The 18,096-nt window shown below is 39.6% G+C and overlaps 1 protein-coding gene across 2 annotated transcripts; it reads left to right on the top strand.

The window, feature by feature from the left end:
• Positions 1-9,410: 9,410 nt before the first annotated feature.
• Positions 9,411-11,664, top strand: LOC133721583 (probable esterase KAI2). Of its 2 annotated transcripts, XR_009852234.1 has the most exons (3): positions 9,411-9,904; positions 10,618-11,229; positions 11,399-11,664. XR_009852234.1 is itself a non-coding variant. In XM_062148243.1 (2 exons), the coding sequence occupies exons 1-2, from the start codon at positions 9,537-9,539 to the stop codon at positions 11,063-11,065; spliced, it is 816 nt and encodes a 271-aa protein (XP_062004227.1). In that variant the 5' UTR covers positions 9,411-9,536; the 3' UTR covers positions 11,066-11,232. The 2 variants fall into 2 exon arrangements, 1 of the variants encoding a protein (XP_062004227.1); XM_062148243.1 differs by lacking the exon at positions 11,399-11,664 and having other exon boundaries at positions 10,618-11,232.
• The last annotated feature ends 6,432 nt before the right edge of the window (positions 11,665-18,096 follow it).

Here is an 18,096-nt window from a genome sequence, read left to right as displayed (position 1 = left end):
CAACACTTCTTCGTCATCTTCCTTTGGACGAAATGGATCTTTCCTTGCATCCAAACTTCGACCGATCATGGAAGTGCTAGCAGGATGTGCTTTGTCCATGTTAAATCGCCTGAGCATCTTTTGGACATACGCAGACTGGTGGATTAGTATTCCACAAACTCGGTGTTCTAGTTCAAGGCCTAGACAGAATCGAGTTTTCCCAAGATCCTTCATCTCAAATTCGGATTTCAAGTAGCTCGCGGTTTCTCTTATTTCATCAAGAGTACCTATTATGTTCATATCATCGACATATACTGCTACAATTGCAAATCCGGAACTTGTTTTCTTTATGAATACGCAGGGGCATACTTCATCGTTCTTATATCCCTTCTCAATCAAGTAGTCACTTAGACGGGTATACCACATCCGCCCGGATTGTTTCAATCCGTAAAGTGAGCGTTTCAACCTAATTGCAAACGCACTCCGTGGTTTAGAGTCACTTGACTTGGGTAATGTAAGGCCATCAGGCACTTTCATATATATCTCTGAATCTAGATCTCCATAGAGATATGCAGTAACCACATCCATGAGCTGCATTTCCAGTCCTTCGGAAACTACTAAGCTAACTAAGTAGCGGAACGTTATAACGTCCATTACGGGTATGTCTCCTCGTAGTCAATTCCAGGGCGTTGTGAGAAACCTTGTGCCACAAGGCGAGCCTTGTACCTCAGGACTTCATTCTTCTCATTACGCTTTCTGACAAATACCCATTTATGTCCTACATGCTTTACACTTGGTGGGGTTAGCACTACCGGACCAAATACCTATCTCTTTGTTAGAGAATCTAATTCTGCCTGGATTGCTTCTTTCCATTTAGGCCAATCTGCTCTTTGTTGACATTCTGCAACAGAGCGTGGTTCGATATCATCGTGCTCTATGATTTCTTGAGCAACAGTGTATGCAAATATATCATCAATGTGTATGGAAGATCTTTCTATCAACTCATACGCACTCTCATAATCCATTGAGATTTCTTTGTTCTCTGAAATCATTTCAAACATCGGAGCGTCCTCCAGTATTGATTCATGGACATAACTATAATCAGAGACAATCTCATGAGAGGGATTCTCTACATTGATGATTAATGGATCGGTTTGTGCCTTACTCGCCCTCTTCTTCCTTGGGTGAGTGTCAATCGAACCAAGTGGCCTCCCCCTCTTCCTTTGGGGAGCCACGGCCTCAACCACACCTCCACTAAGTGTGGTTGCAGTGCCTTTATCTGCGGTACCGTGCCCCTTGTTGGGGACTTCTAACCTTGCAGGTACATTTGCAGCTGGTATATGTGATCTCGTCACTTTTGCGATATCAGTAAACGCATCAGGCATCGAATCTGCTACGTTCTGAAGATCGATTATACTTTTCACTTTACTTTCACATTGTGAAGTGCGGGGATCAAAATCTTTTCACTTCACTTTCACATTGTGAAGTGCGGGGATCAAAATGAGACATAGTGGGGACAAACCACGACAATTCCTGTCGTTCCCTTGGAAAATCCTTTTTCCTATCTCTCCCTAACGACGGGAAGACTGTCTCATCAAAGTGACAATCCGCAAATCTAGCGGTGAAGAGATCGCCTGTCAAGGGTTCCAAGTAGCGGATAATTGTTGGGGATTCGTATCCAACATAAATACTTAATCGTCTCTGAGGACCCATTTTGGTGCGCTGTGGGGGCGCAATAGGCACATATACTGCGCAACCAAATATGCGTAAGTGTGAAATGTCAGGCTCATATCCAGTTACCAACTGGTACGCAGAAAATGGTTGGCTAGCAGTGGGTCTGAAACGAATAAGTAAAGCTGCGTGCAATATTGCATAAGCCCATGCAGATATAGGCAGGTTGGTGTGCATAACCAATGCCCTAGCCACCATCTGTAGCCTTTTGATTGTGGCTTCTGCGAGACCATTTTGTGTATGCACATGGGGTACAGGATGCTCTACATCGATCCCAATAGACATGCAATAATCATCAAATACTTTTGATGTAAACTCTCCAGCGTTATCAAGCCTTATAGACTTGATGGGGTGATCAGGGTGGCGAGCCCTTAAGCGTATAATCTGTGCTAGGAGTTTTACAAATGCAGCATTTCTTGTGGACAATAAAACGACATGTGACCAGCGTGTCGAGGCATCCACCAGAACCATAAAGTACTTGAATGGTCCGCATTCTGGATGGATAGGTCCACATAAATCTCCTTGTATCCTTTGTAAGAATGGAATGTTTTGTTTTGTATCTTTAGCATAGGAAGGTCTCGATCCTGTTTTTGCTAAAGAGCAGGCTTTGCAAAATGAGTGATGTGCCTTTGAAATAGTCAATGAGGCATAATGGGGGGGAGGTAGTGCTTCTGGTACTTCAGAAGGCAATGACTGCATTTGAGCAATACTATGACCGACACCTTGCAGTGTGGCGGATTTTCCTCCCATTTTATTTTTCACTCGAAAGAAGGGATGTCCGTGTGAGTTCTTTAAAATACGGATCATCATGTCACGACCGGGGTGCCCTAGGCGGTCATGCCAAAGCCTGTATGAGTCAGTGTCCCACATTTCATTGTTGGTGACAACATATGATTCAATGATCCAAATCGTAGTGAGGTACAGTCCACTAGATTGACTCATAAGTTTCTCTAAAATGCGTTTCCTTCCACATTCATTAGAGGTAATATAAAGGTATTCAGTGCCATTCTCACAATGTGTTTCTACATGATAACCGTTGGCACGAATATCTTTGAAACTTAACAAGGTTCGATTAGCTCTTGGTGCATATAGAGCGTCTGTGACTTTAAATGTTGTGCCATTAGGCAGCAAAAATTTGGCAGTTCCTCGCCCTTTTATTACTTGTGATGATCCAATCATCGTAGTCACAGAGGAATTATAGGCTATTAATTCAATGAATAATTGCCTATTCCTTAATATTGTGTGAGTAGTCCCACTATCAACTAAGCACTCAAGTTCTCCTCGATTCATTCCTACAAATAAATGGGAGGTATTATTAATGATTTTAGAAAATATAACTCATATTCTTCAGAGCATGTTTATTTTAGTAGAATGATAATTTTTTTTTCATTCTAAATTTTTTTTTTTTACTAGATGTATTGCTTTACATCTTTATAGTGCTTTTTAGAACCATGTGAAGATGTGTAGTAAATAAAAATCGAATAAATTCAATGCTTTAGAATAAAATCTGAAATTTATTAATAAGCCAACGATAATCAAATCAAGGTCTTGTTCAGAAATCTAATTCATCAAACTATTATTGAAATAAACTTTAAGACCAAGTAATAGTCTAATTAAAAATGAGGCATTATGCCTTCACAACTGTTTTTGGAAAATAAAATAAATAAAGCAGATCAGTCAAAATCTGAAGCATCCATTTACTGAGCAAGTTCCTTGTTGCCATTGAAGTCTGCAATTGTGAGGTTGACGTCTGGGTCATTGCCTCCTTCTTCCATATAGTGAGCCTCTTGTTCTGTAGACTCCCTATACCTCTTGTAATTGGCTGCTACTCTGTTGCTTGCTTGGCAGTTCTTGTACCAATGCCCCATGACTCCACACATATAGCATGGTTCATTGCCAACTCTACCCTGTTTGACTGAAGGGTTCTTAGGTGCCCTTTGCACCTTGTTTTCATGACCACTAGGTCCAGCACCACCATCCCTGCGCCACACATTGGGAGGGCCTCCACGGCCCATACCACGACTCCCACGTCCCTTTCCACGTGGTGCATTGTTGCCACGTGGGTAGGGATCAGCACGTCCAACTCCCTTTGCATTGGGGTTCTTTCCACCTTTCACTTTGCCATAATTAGCTTCGGGAATTTTCTTTGTCCCAACAGACCTGGCATTGTTGTTCAAAAGAACCTCATTATGCCTCTCAGCCACTTGCGGTAGGTTGATCAGTTTATTGAAGGTGGTGATTCTTTTGTTGTCATACTCCAGCCTATACTGGTTCGCTAGTATAATTGCTGAAGTAGGCAAAGTGGAAAGAGTTTTCTGGATCATATCATCTTCTGTGAGTTCCTTTCCACAGAAATTTAGACGTGCCTTTAGGCGCAACATGTCCTTGTTGAAGTCATTGACCCTTTTGTAGTCAAGCAAACGGATTTCATTCCACTGAACGGTCAGTTCTGGGAGCAAGGTGTCATGAATGTTTCCAAAACGTCCCTTAAGGGCATCCCACAGTTCTTTGGGTGTCTTCCAATGAAGGTATTCCCAGCGTAGGCTAGGATCAATATGTTTCCTCAAAAACATTAAGGCATTTGCTTTCACCTTATCAGATGGTCCATCGTCTTTGGGGTCAGTGGAAGTTTTGATGGTGGCAGTGTATTCTTTTGCCACAAAAGCAGTTTCTACATCGGAAACCCAACGGTGGTACTCAAGTCCTTCTGAGTCCAAAATGTCAAATTCAGGTCGAGTTGGATCAGCCATCTACATAAACAAGAGAGAAGAAATAAATTACGCAGTCATAAAGACATCCACGTTAATTATTTTCCAAACGTATGAATTAGATTTCAAGACCAAGATTCGTGATGGTCACATATATATATTTTTTTTTTTCGATGCTATGTGAAAATACTTTATCACAGTAAATGTGTGTATAATGCACATGAATTTTCATTATCATGGCAAAATGGAATTTATATGTTGCATTACAAAAATAACTATAACACATTTAATAATAAATAAAACATAGCATATAAAAATAAATTACATGACATGCTCAAATTGCACAAACATACAACGAAATATATGCTGCATATAATAATAGTAATAATATATCATGCGTAAAATAAAATATAAACAATAGCATAATATAAAACATGCGTAGGCATAATTTATAAAAACGTAAATAAAATAAAAACATGCTCAAAATTGCATAAATAATAAAGTATAAAGCATGCTTAAAAATAGTAGACATAAATGAAAATCACATGCTTTAGATTCCACGAATATATCACATATATAACAAGCAATAAAATAGCATGCTCAAAAAGTAAAAAAAATTCTAATTATAAATAATTAAATATACCATAGTATGAAAATAAAAGATAACATACTTGGTTTCGAGAAAAACAATCCTAACGCACGTGCGTAGCGATGTTTTTTTTTTTTTTTTTTTTTTTTTTTTTTTTTTTTTTTCGGGTTCTGCTGGGCCTGTTTTTTTTTTCGTTTCTGGGCCGCACAATTTTTCTTTTATGGGCCTACAGGTTTTTTTTTTGTTTTTGCCGGGTCCCTTTTCTTTGGGCCGGGTTTTTTTTTTTGCTCTTTTTCCTTCCTTTTCTTCACTTCTGGTTTGCAGAACTGCAAAAGAGTAGCTGACGCAGGTGCTGGGATCCGGCGGTAGAGGCCAAGCGCTGGGTTGTGCGCGGGTGAGGCCGGTTCGGCTGGGCAGCGATGGGCTAGGCTGTGCGGAGGAGCAGCGAGGTGGTCTGCCGGTGTTGCGCTACTGCAAGGCGCTGGGATGCAGGGTACTTGCTGGGCTGTGCGGGCTCCGGCGGTGCAGGGCGGGAGGCGGGCCTCTGGGCGGCCGGAAGAATGATCTGGTTAGTGAGGTGGCGGCTTGGGTGCCGAGAGCAAATTGCTCTTGGGTGTGCAAGTGGTCTGCAAGCAGCAAGCCCGTGTGGGCAGGCGGCAAAAGAAGCCGGAATTTTTTTTTTTTTTTTTTTTGTTTAGGGTGGCGGCAGAATAAGAAATTTTTTTTTTCTTCTAGGGTTTTGATTTTTGTTTTGGACGAAGAGAAGAAATAAACTAGAAAACTAGGTTTTTTTCTTTGGCTATTGACTCTGAGCGTGCTGATAACGTGTAAAAGTAAATTGACAATTGGAATTGGTCTACTCATTTCATTTCATAGTCCCTTTATATAGGGATAGAATTACAACGGAAATATCGATTACATTAATGATACTAAATGCTGATTGATCCGTAATTGTGCTGATTGATGGTAATAACTGATTCCTTGATTCCCTCTCCGTCAGTTGCTTTGACGAAGGCACACAATATGTTTTTCCTTTAACAATTTTGAGTTTTTTTTTCTTTCTTTCTTATAGTGGAATATAAAAAATTATTTGAAATCTAATCTTAAAAAACTAAGATTAAGAAAAACGTTGTAGAACTTAATTTATTTTAATTTTCTAAATAGTTAAATAAAATTAATTTTTATTTGTTCAAATTAAGATTTTTAAATCGTGCTTTATAGTGGGTAGGCACGAGCACGGCCCGGCACGATATGGGCTCGGGCCATGGGCCGGGCTGGGCTTAATATTTAAGTAAATGGGCCGGCACGAGCCCGGCACGATAATAAATGGGCCGGCCCAAACACGGCACGAAGCACGACTAGGCCCGCTTAAAATGGGCCGGGCCGGGCCCGTTTGCCACCTCTAGCCCGAACCATCATGTGTACTGTAATCTGTAACCCTGTTATAATTTCCCCAAACTTCTTCGATCCCAAGAATATGCAATCTGTTGAATCTTCAATGGCCCTAATCTGAAAGATGGTTTAACACTCGAAGAAATCGGAGGCCTGTAGAACACCTCATAATGCAGGCGAGTATAATATACTCTGCATCCACCGAGTCGCTACAGAGAGCTCCACGTGTATAACACATTAGGCAATCAATATCTGTGAGCTGGTGGCAGTGAGTTGCAGTTGCCGCACATGCATGGAAGTGCTGGGGTTTCCCAAAATAGTAGTCGTCACTCGTCCCCATGGCCTGGGCTGTCGACTGATTTAAAGGGGGGCGTGCACGGTGCACAGTTCAATCGGAATTGTTGGCGGGTTCACAGGAAGAGAGTATCAGTAGCCATCATCGGTCACTCTATTATTAAAATTTTGTACCCTTCTGCAGTTCTGGTCTGGTTGGCGACACGTCAAAGTGTCAAGTATTCGTCGTTTAACTCCTACCAATAATTGTGTGATCAATGGTGTAATGACTACACCGTGGGGTAACTGGGTTCATCACATCAGATTAGTTAGTACGTATGTTTGAGTTCAACCTCACAATGACTACGATCATGATGTACTAGTCTGGCAAAACAGAAGAATCGTCCTACTAGGTTGGTGTTTGGTTTGCCGAAATCGGGCAACCATCCTTTTAGGTCTAGTTGGGAGCTCGGCCGTCCTCGACTCCCTCACCCGATTCATTGTGAACAAACAAGTTTTTCTCGTCTTGTTCTCTCTTTTCTCATGGGCACATATTGACAATGGTCGCGCCGATCGATCTTGGTGTGATGGTATAGATCTAGTCATCTAGCTAGTTGATAATGGGACAAACCGCAATAGATTCAGCCAATCACAGCACAGTATGATATAAATGGACGATTGTGTTGTTTTGAGAGCATACATCATCATTAGACTGAATGAATTATTTTAATTAAGAGTTGAAATACTTTTACATAACTTATATGTAATTTGTTATAATATTTTTATGTAAACGGTACATCACAACTAACATTTTGTTAGAGAAAAATGTCTTACTACTAAATCAAATGCTAGTTAAGACTCACATTTTACTTAATTGATGATCATAAAGAGAATAAACTTATATGCAAGGTTTTAAATATCTGCGATATATCCGATATCTCCCCCGATGTCTCCTTTTTTCGACGGACCGATATATTTAGGGGGGTAAATATCTTATCTTTCACCGTTTCTGCGAAATTTCTCCGACATCGTCAAATATCCCCGATATATTAGATATTTACGATATATCCCCGATAAAGTGAAGAAATATCTGTAAAATTTGAGGTTAAAATATGGCTGCTTTTTTTTTTTCCCTTTGGGGCTTATAGTCTTTGATTGCTGACTAGTGACCATTGTTTATTTACACTCATTCGGACAAGAGGGGCAGATAGGTGCTTATGTTTGTCTCTTTTTATTGATTTTAAATTATGGTGAAGCCTTAGAAAGCTGGTTCATGCCTAATTGCCTAGACAATCTCTATTGGTGATAATACTGATGATAAAAAAGCTCCAATTATTTAAAAGTAGTAATGGATGGTTCATACCAAGCAAATGAACCGTTTGGCATATCAGAAGTTGGAAAAGCTTGTATACTGCTACTACAACATGAAGCTGCGGCTGCGAGATAAACAGGCAAAGAATAATGTGGTCAATGAAAACAACTATATAGATCTACTTCATGTTGCAAGCGAGCCGCTTGATAATGGCATTGATCCACTTCATGATTGGATTATGCCTGCACACCTTGATGATGAAGCTGGAAGACCTCTTCCACAAGTTGTAGAAACTGCAACTAATGCTGGAATCAACGTAGAGAGAGTCTTATCTGAAGAAGTTGTTAAAAACCCAGAAGATAATTCAGATAGTGATGATGCGTGGGTTGGTACAGCAACTCCAGATAGTTCTGATGATGGTGGAGAGGGTGGAAGCGGAATAGGTGGTGGAGGTGAAAGATATGACTATGGAGAATCTTCTGTGGATGGAGGATTCCAATTTACATGTGAAGGTAATTTTGATCATACCACCCAAGATGAAGACCACGGAGTGAGAACAGCTGGCCATGGTGCTCAAGAGAAGACCCGATATGGGAGGAGGACAAGAGGTGCAACTGATGATCAAAGTACCCCATCTGATGTTTCTTCAATTGCCTTAAGTTTTGATTCTATCAGTTAAAGCACAGAGCGCAGTGGGATCTCAAATGAATCTCATGAAGGCAACAATCAATTTGGTTATGATGCTTATGGATATAATCAATATGTAGAAGTATATGATCAGTCATCTAGTTGGGTTCATCCTTATTATCCCCTTATAGGAGAAACAGTCGGCAGCTCTAAAGAGATCTATAACTATCATGTTCATCACTACAATTCGCACTATATGGGTCATATGTCTTGGTCTGATTATTGCATTTTCGTAGACCAGCGAGCCGCTTTTCAACCGTCTAGAGTCTCTTTTTGGATGTAGATGAAGTTGACATTCATATGTATTTATATGTAGTTCTAAATTTCTAATAAATTTACTTTTTTCAAAAACGACATTTTCTTACCTTGTATCCCCGATATTTCCGACATCTCCCTTTTTCAAAGTACCGATATATACAACGATACCGATATTTAATACCTTGCTTATATGTCAATAAACTTACAAATCCGACCCTGATCCAAATTACGGGTTCAATAAATTGTTCATCGTGTGGTCACTGTAGTGTTAACTTTTTTTTTTTTTTTGTCAACTGTGTGGTGTCAACTTCAACTCCGGCAATTAACACCATAAGGTCCATCCCTTGTCGACATGTCAATTGTCAAGTGGATGGCTGCTCTAGAGGTTTCCGTAGTCCGTATGTAAATACGTCAAATACTTTAGTATCCGGCACCCTACTCAAAGCTTCCCTGCACCAACCACCACCCAATAAATCCTCTCCTCCCCAGTCCCCACTGATATTATCACCAGCTCCAGGCATTCTTTATATGCGGTGCCAGTTAGTCCCCGTCGACCCAAAACCCTGCAAAACCAACAAACCATATCACCCATCATATCAAAGAGAACATGGGAATAGTGGCGGAAGCTCACAACGTTCGTGTTCTCGGGTCGGGTCAGCAGGTCATAGTCCTCGCCCACGGGTTCGGAACCGACCAGTCCGTCTGGAAGCACCTTGTCCCCCACCTGGTCGACGACTACCGAGTCGTCATGTACGACAACATGGGCGCCGGAACCACCAACCCCGAGTACTTTGATTTCGAGCGCTACTCCACGCTCGAGGGCTACGCGTACGACTTACTCGCCATCCTCGAGGAGTTTCAGGTCGAGAGTTGCATCTTTGTGGGTCACTCTGTTTCCGCCATGATTGGCACCATCGCCGCCGTCATGAGGCCGGAGCTTTTCTTTAAGCTCGTTATGATCGCCGCCTCTCCAAGGTAGTTGCTGGATCTATAGTTTGTTAATTATGGTTGTTAGTTAAGTCAATTAGTATATATAATTTGGAAAAAAGTGGTACAAAGCCAGTTTGTTAATCTTTGAAAATTGGGTTTGGATTAGTATATTGGGTACTCTCAAAACTCAATCATTTTTATTCTAGATTATTAGGTCTTTGCTGGATTTTTCTAGTGCTGAATAGTACTTGGTAACCCAATTAGACAGTTGATTGATGGGAACGTTTAATTATTCAATGCTAATTACTCAAGGTTAATTAGCTCAAACACTTGAATATGATCCTGTTTAATCGGGATGCTAATTCAAACATAAGCTTGCATAATTAGTTGTTTTTGTTAGTAACTGGCCGGAAAACAATTTCCAAGAGTTCTGGGTTTTAAGTTTTAGTTCATTTCTTGAGACTAAATACAATTATTTTTTCACTTTGAATATTTATGGTGTTCTAGAATATTCAAAATTTTCAAACTCCAAAGCACCATAATTTTTTTGTTAATTCTGAAACATAGGAAAACTTTCGTTTTTAGCAATGTAATAGTAGTTCGATTTTATATTTGGGTTTACCCATGATCTTGCTCCATCCACCTCAATCATTTTCATATTATTTAACTATGATTCTAAGCAATAAGCATTAGTGTAAGTGCTTGAAATCACTTAGAATCCTAATTTAATTACTTCATTAATTATGGCTCCCTTTTAGGTATCTGAACGACACGGACTACTACGGAGGCTTCGAGGAAGAAGACCTACATCAACTCTTCGAAGCCATCCGCTCAAACTACAAGGCCTGGTGCGCCGGCTTTGCCCCGCTCGCCGTGGGTGGCGACATGGACTCGGTCGCCGTCCAAGAGTTTAGCCGGACCCTATTCAACATGCGGCCCGACATAGCCCTCAGCGTGGCCCAGACCATTTTCCAAAGCGACACGAGACAGATCATGGGCATGGTCACGGTGCCTTGCCACATACTCCAGAGTGTTAAGGACTTGGCGGTGCCGGTGGTGGTATCGGAGTACCTGCACCAGAATTTGGGGGGTGTGTCGATCGTGGAGGTGATGTCATCGGACGGGCATCTCCCTCAGCTGAGCTCGCCGGATATTGTGATTCCCGTGCTGCTCCGGCACATTACACATGATATTGCGACGCGATGAAGTTTAAGTTGATTGTTAGGTGTTCTTGTGTGTAATTAGGAGGGTGGTAATTAGGCGCTTGGCGGATAATTGATTTTCGTTTTGCATGTGGTAATGGTTCAGGTCCCTATGTTGGATGTCGTGTTCAAAGTGAATTGACTCTCCACGGACAACGTCATATGAAGGTATGGAAGGTCTTGTGCCACGTCTGACTGTTTACTTTCAAGCGATTTTCTATGCAATTGAAGTAAAAAAGTATTCACTTACAAACAAAATTATATTATTTTTAATTAATGTGAGAAAAAGTCTCGATAATCATTTGGTTTAAACGTCGACATCAATTTTTTTTTGTAGGTGGGAAGATTTGAATTTGGCTCATGAACGGGTGGTAATAATGTATTTTCAGTTGTGATATTATAAAAATGATAATCAAGGTGTATTGGATGCTTTCGTATCTTAAGTTTACCATTTATCAAAATAGTATTTGCGTCTGGGATTAGTCCGGATAGTGAAGAGTGAGAATTGTATTAGAAATAAGTCAAGTGGAGGTTTCATTTTCCCTTCAATGTAACAAAAAAGATTTCAATTATGTGATGTGTCGATGGTGAATTCGATCTTGATCTTCAGTTTGTATTTCTACAGATAAGCTAGTGATAGATGAATTTGGCTTTAAGATTGTGTTGTTTCATTCATGCATGTAGCCATTCTTACCTTTATCTTATGATGATTCTTAATGAGTTTTGACATGTTTAACACTTAACTCACTAGAAAAAAGAGAAAAAAAACTAACAGTAGCTCTGCTAGGGTTAGAGTTGAAAACTATGGTTTTCAATCTTGCATCTTCATCCATGGTTTTGGATGATTTCTCCGTTGTCATGCCCCGATTTTTAAAATAATTAAAAATCAAGATAATCTCACAATTATACCAGACGTGAATGGTTCAGTCATCAATACAAAATACCTGAAAAACTTTTTCCTTTTAAGATGGTATGAAAGGAATAAGATGGTGTGGCAGGATGAGAGTTTTCAGCCCATGCATATGATTAAGTGGTGTGAGAGAAATGTTGAGGAGTTTCAAAAATATCATCCAAAAGCTACAAGGAAGGAAAAAAGGCCGTTGACCAAATGGAAATGCCCTCCACGGGGTAGGTTGAAAATAAATGTAGATGGAGCTTTCAAAGTTGATAGTGGTGTTGGAGGTATTGGGGTGGGTGGTCAGAGATGATTTGGGCACGAGTATTGCCACTATTGCTAGGCCATTTCTGCATGCACACTCGGCTATTAATATGGAGGCTGAGGCGTTCAGAGCTAGTCTTCTATAGTTCTACTTGTTATTCACCAAGGCTGGACGGAAATAGTTATTGAGAGCGACTCTGCCACGCTAATTGCTGCACTCAAGAGTGAGGAGGAAAATTTCTCGGAGGTAAGTCGGGTTTTTAAAAATTGAAAGGATTATATGACTGCTTTTCAATCTGTAGAAATTCGACATATTTTCTGTGAAGCAAATGGTGTTGCGCATAGGCTTGCACACCTTGCTAGTTCTGAATGGTTTGATGATGTTTGGTTAGATGAGACTCCTGCTATTATTCAGGATGTGCTCTACGAGGATTATTGTAATTGTTCTATTGTAGCACGGGGTTCAAGTTTTATGTCCCCCCTGTTGCAAAATTCTACTATTAATATAATAAATAGAACCGGGCGTGGGGCTGAACCTCCCAGTTAGGCTGGGTTCCAAACCCCTTTAAAAAAAAAAAAAACTAAGTACTTACTAATGCCCTAAACACACAATGTTAATATAGACCCGCTCAGTAGAGTCATATATTACATTACATAAGTTTACGAATTAAGTTGCGTAACAAAATAATTAGTAAATGCTCCTCAGAGCTTACTACACAGCAGAAGTTTCAACAACAGTAAAACCACAAAATTAGCTTCCTACCCGTACTGCGGCAACTAGATCTCAGCCTCACCTGCGATTACTCTGACCTGTAGGATAAACTCCTACACCATGAAATAGTGCACCAGGTTGCAACAACAAACCCGGTAAGTTTTTGCAAGCTTGTATGAGTAAAATCAACTACACACTAATCACAAGAAAGCTCCACCCATTCCAATTAAGGAAACAACTCACACAAATCACGAGAAAACCCCATCCATTCCAATTAAGGAAACAACTCACACAAATAACGAGAAAACTACACATTCAAATCAACACAAAAATCACGAGAAAACCACGTACCCATTCAAATCAAGGAAGCAACTCACACAAATAACTCACGATTGATTTCTTTTGAAACTCCCCATCCTTTACTCATAAGGAAACACGTGTCACATCATGACAAAATCATATTAATTGAAACCCCGACAATTAAATATGAAAACCCTCGTCCTTCATGGACAATAAAAGAAAGAATATACTCAAGACTTTCTTTTAAAAACCGATCACCAACAGTGACCCCGGATCTTGATCACCATTCGTGACAAGGTCAAAACATTAAGCGAGTCACACTGAACCCAAAATGTTACATAAATCCCGATTACAAACTGTGACCCCCGATCTTGATCACCATCCGTGACAAGATCAAAACATTAAGCGTATCGCATTGGACTCAAAATGTTACCCGAATCTGAAATAAAAGATTCCCTGATCCTCAACCCTCAAGTCTTTGAATCCCCAAAATGTCACACCCCAAAACAATAATATGAACTCATTCATAAATACTGCTTGTATCACAACAAATCCACCCATACAAGTATATTTCACGTAAATATATTTATATGTAGTCATTCACTCAAGAATGCTACTAATACCAACTATAGTTTGCAATTAAATAAATAACTCCCAAAATGATAAGGTAACTCCGTTCGTAAATGAACATTGTGAGATTACTCACCTCTAAATCCCGCTGCGTCTTCTTACAGGACCGAGCTAACACAATCACAACAAACCGTCCACGATAACTTTGTCATGTACCTAATCACATCAAGTTCGACACACGTGAACCATAGCCCGAATATTACGTGAATCGAGATGAAGCATCATTCGAGACCATCCAAAGTCTTCAAAATACTCCTAGGATCAATATGTCAAAACGACAAGTTGATCTAACAGTCGGATTCTTACGGATCGAAAACCAAGATAATCGAAATCACTGAAAAACCTTAACATATCCAATGATTTCCAAAAGTTACAAACCATATATCAAAACGCTCATATTGACGAGTAGATGATATTGGTGAAATAAACTTCCCCAAACATGGCCGGACGCGCGGCCACAGGCGGCTGCACATGGGCTCCACGCACCGCCGACAACCCCCGAATTGGATCATGAAATCTATGCCAAAATGATCACAACAACAAGACCAACAACTTCTTCAACTATCACAAAGTCCAATTTAAACTATAGAAGTCAGATTTTACCTTGAAAGTTAAGGGACCGATCGAAACCCTAGAAATTAAACTCATCGATTCGACCTCCATACTTTAAATTGCTTCAAGCCGCTTGGAGGGATTGATGTACGTCTCATAAGCTTCAAAACCCCTCAAGAATTGGCGCCGGAGGTGGCCGGAATCGTGAGTTCCGACGGTGAACTTGAAACCGCGCCGCCACCCACTTCCCCACCTTGCTGCGCCTTCTACGGCCAAAACCAAGCAACAAAACTACCACAGACTTGAAGAGAGACAAGAGACGAATCGATTGGGACCCGTGGAGCGGTCAAAGGAGGCCGGACGGCGGTGATACGACCCGAAAATGAAGTTCGGCAAGTTTTGGCTGCTGGGAGAGAGAGTAGAGAGAGAGAGAGAGCTCGGGTTTCCAAAAATGGAAACCTAGGGTTTTCTGAAATATTTTCCAATTTTTTCTATTTATACAAAATTTCCAAAATTGGAAACTTCTTCCACTGACCATAACTTCTTCATACGAACTCCGATTTTTGCGCTCCGCATGTCCACGAACACGTATCGACGCGCTCTACGACTTTTGTGAAGGAAGTTTTTAGAGAAACTCAAAGAATAAAAAGTCAACCTTCGCGCCCTCCTAAATGACGCTTTTCGAATAATTATTCGTCCAAAAATAATTTCATACAACCCACGAACCATATAATCATCCTAACAACCAACTTAATAAATTTTCATAAAATTATCAGAAATTAATAACGAAATTCTGGGGTATTACACCTGTCTTGGGGTTTGATCAGGTTTGGCCCTATCGGGCAGTTGATCAAGAAGGGCGATTTGGTGTGATCGCATTACAAGTGCGAGGCTGGGCAATGGTGATGTTCTCGCCATTATTTCATTCTAGGTTTTGGAGGATGGGACAATTCCCATCTGGTGCATAAGATGAGGATCGTGGCTGGTTGAGGAAGGTTTTCTTCTTCGAGCTAGACCTAGGACCAGTTCTGGATAGGAGGTATAGTGGTCTCGATGGTGCTACAGGTGGGTGGCCTCATTGGCGTTGCAGGCGGTGGCCGTAGCCTTGTGGTGGGCAGCGGATCGTCCGTTGGTGGAGGCGGCTACATTGTGGCTGGGGTGCCCAAACCTTTGGGTGACCTTAGTCAATGGTCTAGGCCTCTAGTTGGGCTTGGTCTGTAGAATTCCTTTTTATTTTTTATCTTGTCAGGATGAATTAATGGAATATATACGGCCTCTCTGCTTGCTTAGAAGAGATGTCGCAGACTAGCTCCCATTTCCTATGCCTCTTGATACTCATGGATTTTGTAATGAGCTTTTTGAGTTATGACTGTGCTTAAAAGTTTGAAAAGATGGGTTTGCTTAGGTTATAACTATTTGTCGGCCCCACATGGGTGGTTTGTAATGTGTAATCCCGTTGAATTATAAAAGGATTGTCAGTTTCTTCTTCTTGTTAAAAAAAAAAAAAAAAAAAAAAAAAAAAAAAAAAAACTATGATGATTCTTCAACATAATTTGTTTAATTTTTTTAGTTAGCTATCTAGTCATATTACATGAAACACTATACAAGATACGATCTAATATAATGTAATCACTTTTAGTTATCCCAATTAATCATGCTCACCAAATGAGGCCATAAGGCTTGTAGAATTAGCAGCTCATTTAAGAATTCTAATTAACTACAGGTAAAATTTAGGACAATTCAAATATCTTTGAAAAGCAAGTTGTAGAACGTTTTCCAGAATACGCTCTTATATATGTTGCAAAACTAATTAGAGACAATTAAGACCTGTCTAGTTGAAGCTGATAAGTGGTAACTCTAATACTTCTTTAGAGAATGCTCATAATGACAGTGGCGGAACTAGGAGGTGAACTTTGGAGGGACTGAAAAATTAATTTGCAGAGATTGGCGGTTTGGAATTTTTTGTTTACAATTTTCACTAAGGGGGGTGTATTGTATATGGAATTACTGGCACTTTTAAAGAAATCCATGGAATTTAAAAGTCTGGGTGTATTCAATAGAGACTTTTAACAGTCCATAAAAGTCTGGGTGTATTCAATTAGGATTTTAAAAAATCTTTATGAATTCCACTAAAGTCTAGGGGTATTCAATTAGGACTTTTAAAAATGAATAGAAGTTTAGGGGTATTCAAAATATCATTCATACATACAGAATTAGAAAATCATGGAAAATCATGGACTTTGTAGTGTTCAGTATAAATACCAAATTCCAATATTTTTCCAGCCAGCAGAGCAAAGATTTTGAGCGTGGAAAAGTCCTCTCTCTGCGCGTGAAAAGGTTGGTCCTCCATCATCTCTCTTTCATGATTTCTTTTTTCTTTTCTCTAATATTTTGTGATATCAACCTCTAATACCTAACATGTTCATTGTTGTTGTTGAATTTGATTTTTTTTTTTTTTCAATTATGATGCTTGGAACCCTAATAACCCAAATATTATCATCAACTCCTAAAACCGTAAAAGCCAAATTTGTCGTCTATATGTATATGCCTAATACTTTTACGGTTCGATCATAGTATCTTACACTATTGTGGTTATTGCTACCTATTGTCGTCCTAATTGTTTGCTGCATATGTTTCTTCTTCTTATTTGTTTTTCTCTCTAGGTTTTCTGTTTTTTTTTTTGTATTTGTTGCCGTCCTATATGGCATGGTTCTTTTTTTTTTTGCTACTGCTTTGGCCTTGTTGCTCTTAAGTTAGGGTAGATAAGCCAAACGGTGGGTGTTTTTTTTTTTTTTTTTTTTTTTTTTTTTTTTTTTTTTGTGCCGTCCTATATACCAGACCTCCTTTTCTATACCTAAAATAGTGTGTGTGATTTTACCCTGCATTGAGATGGGACTTAAATTGGAATGCAGTTGTTACAAATGAGATTGATAGGGTTATATAGCTAAGGGAATTATAATTACCTCCCATGGAAACAGATCGTGATCAAGTTTTGGGGTTATGAGAGAGTCTGATTTGTGCAATTTATGAGTACTGTTGATAATCATATTGTATGGCATGCTATAAAAAACAAACAAGTGTGGATCAAAATGTAATTGAATGAATTATGAAACAAAGAAAAATTAATCAAAGAGAAGCTGGATAGAACAATGTATCAAAATTTGCTATTTTTGTCTCTGCACCCAATTGTCTGAGTTGGTTCCTTTTGTATGCTTAATGCATGTTTAAAGAAAAGAAAATAAAAAAACGTTGTACACGTTTTTGAAGTAATGCTTCTTACCAGAATTATTCCTTATCCCTAGTAGCCAAAATCATTGCTCTTAATATGAATAGATTCAAGCTGATGAAGGATACCAGCAACTCTTCTTTATTTTATTCTTTTGTTGTGTCAGAAAGCAATTAGGGAGACTATGAACATAAGACATTGGTGCATGTTTATATTGATATACACACCAATGAAGGAGAAACAATGACAATCAAGAAAGTGAAAATGAAGGAGAAGAGTAAATCATATCATTGTTTCAGAGACGTCTGCTTATTTGGCATGAAACTTCATCAATGTGTTTTTTTTCCCTTCTCTGTATTTGGTACCTTTTGGTTTGGTTGATTATATTTGGAGGCTTTTCCTTTATTTTCTTATTGTTTGTTTCATGACATTATTTGAGCTTCTCTGATTCCTACG

The sequence above is a fragment of the Rosa rugosa genome, chromosome 1 (genome assembly GCF_958449725.1).
Source record: "Rosa rugosa chromosome 1, drRosRugo1.1, whole genome shotgun sequence".
Classification (NCBI taxonomy): Eukaryota; Viridiplantae; Streptophyta; class Magnoliopsida; order Rosales; family Rosaceae; genus Rosa; species Rosa rugosa.
This window is presented reverse-complemented; position numbering and strand designations above follow the sequence as displayed.

What these genes read in the sequence shown, in the direction of transcription:
- LOC133721583 (XM_062148243.1), top strand. Translation starts at nt 9,537, where the DNA reads ATGGGAATAGTGGCGGAAGCTCACAACGTTCGTGTTCTCGGGTCGGGT. An exon ending in ATGATCGCCGCCTCTCCAAG is followed by an intron (nt 9,905 to 10,617) that starts GTAGTTGCTGGA and finishes GCTCCCTTTTAG; the next exon opens with GTATCTGAACGACACGGACT.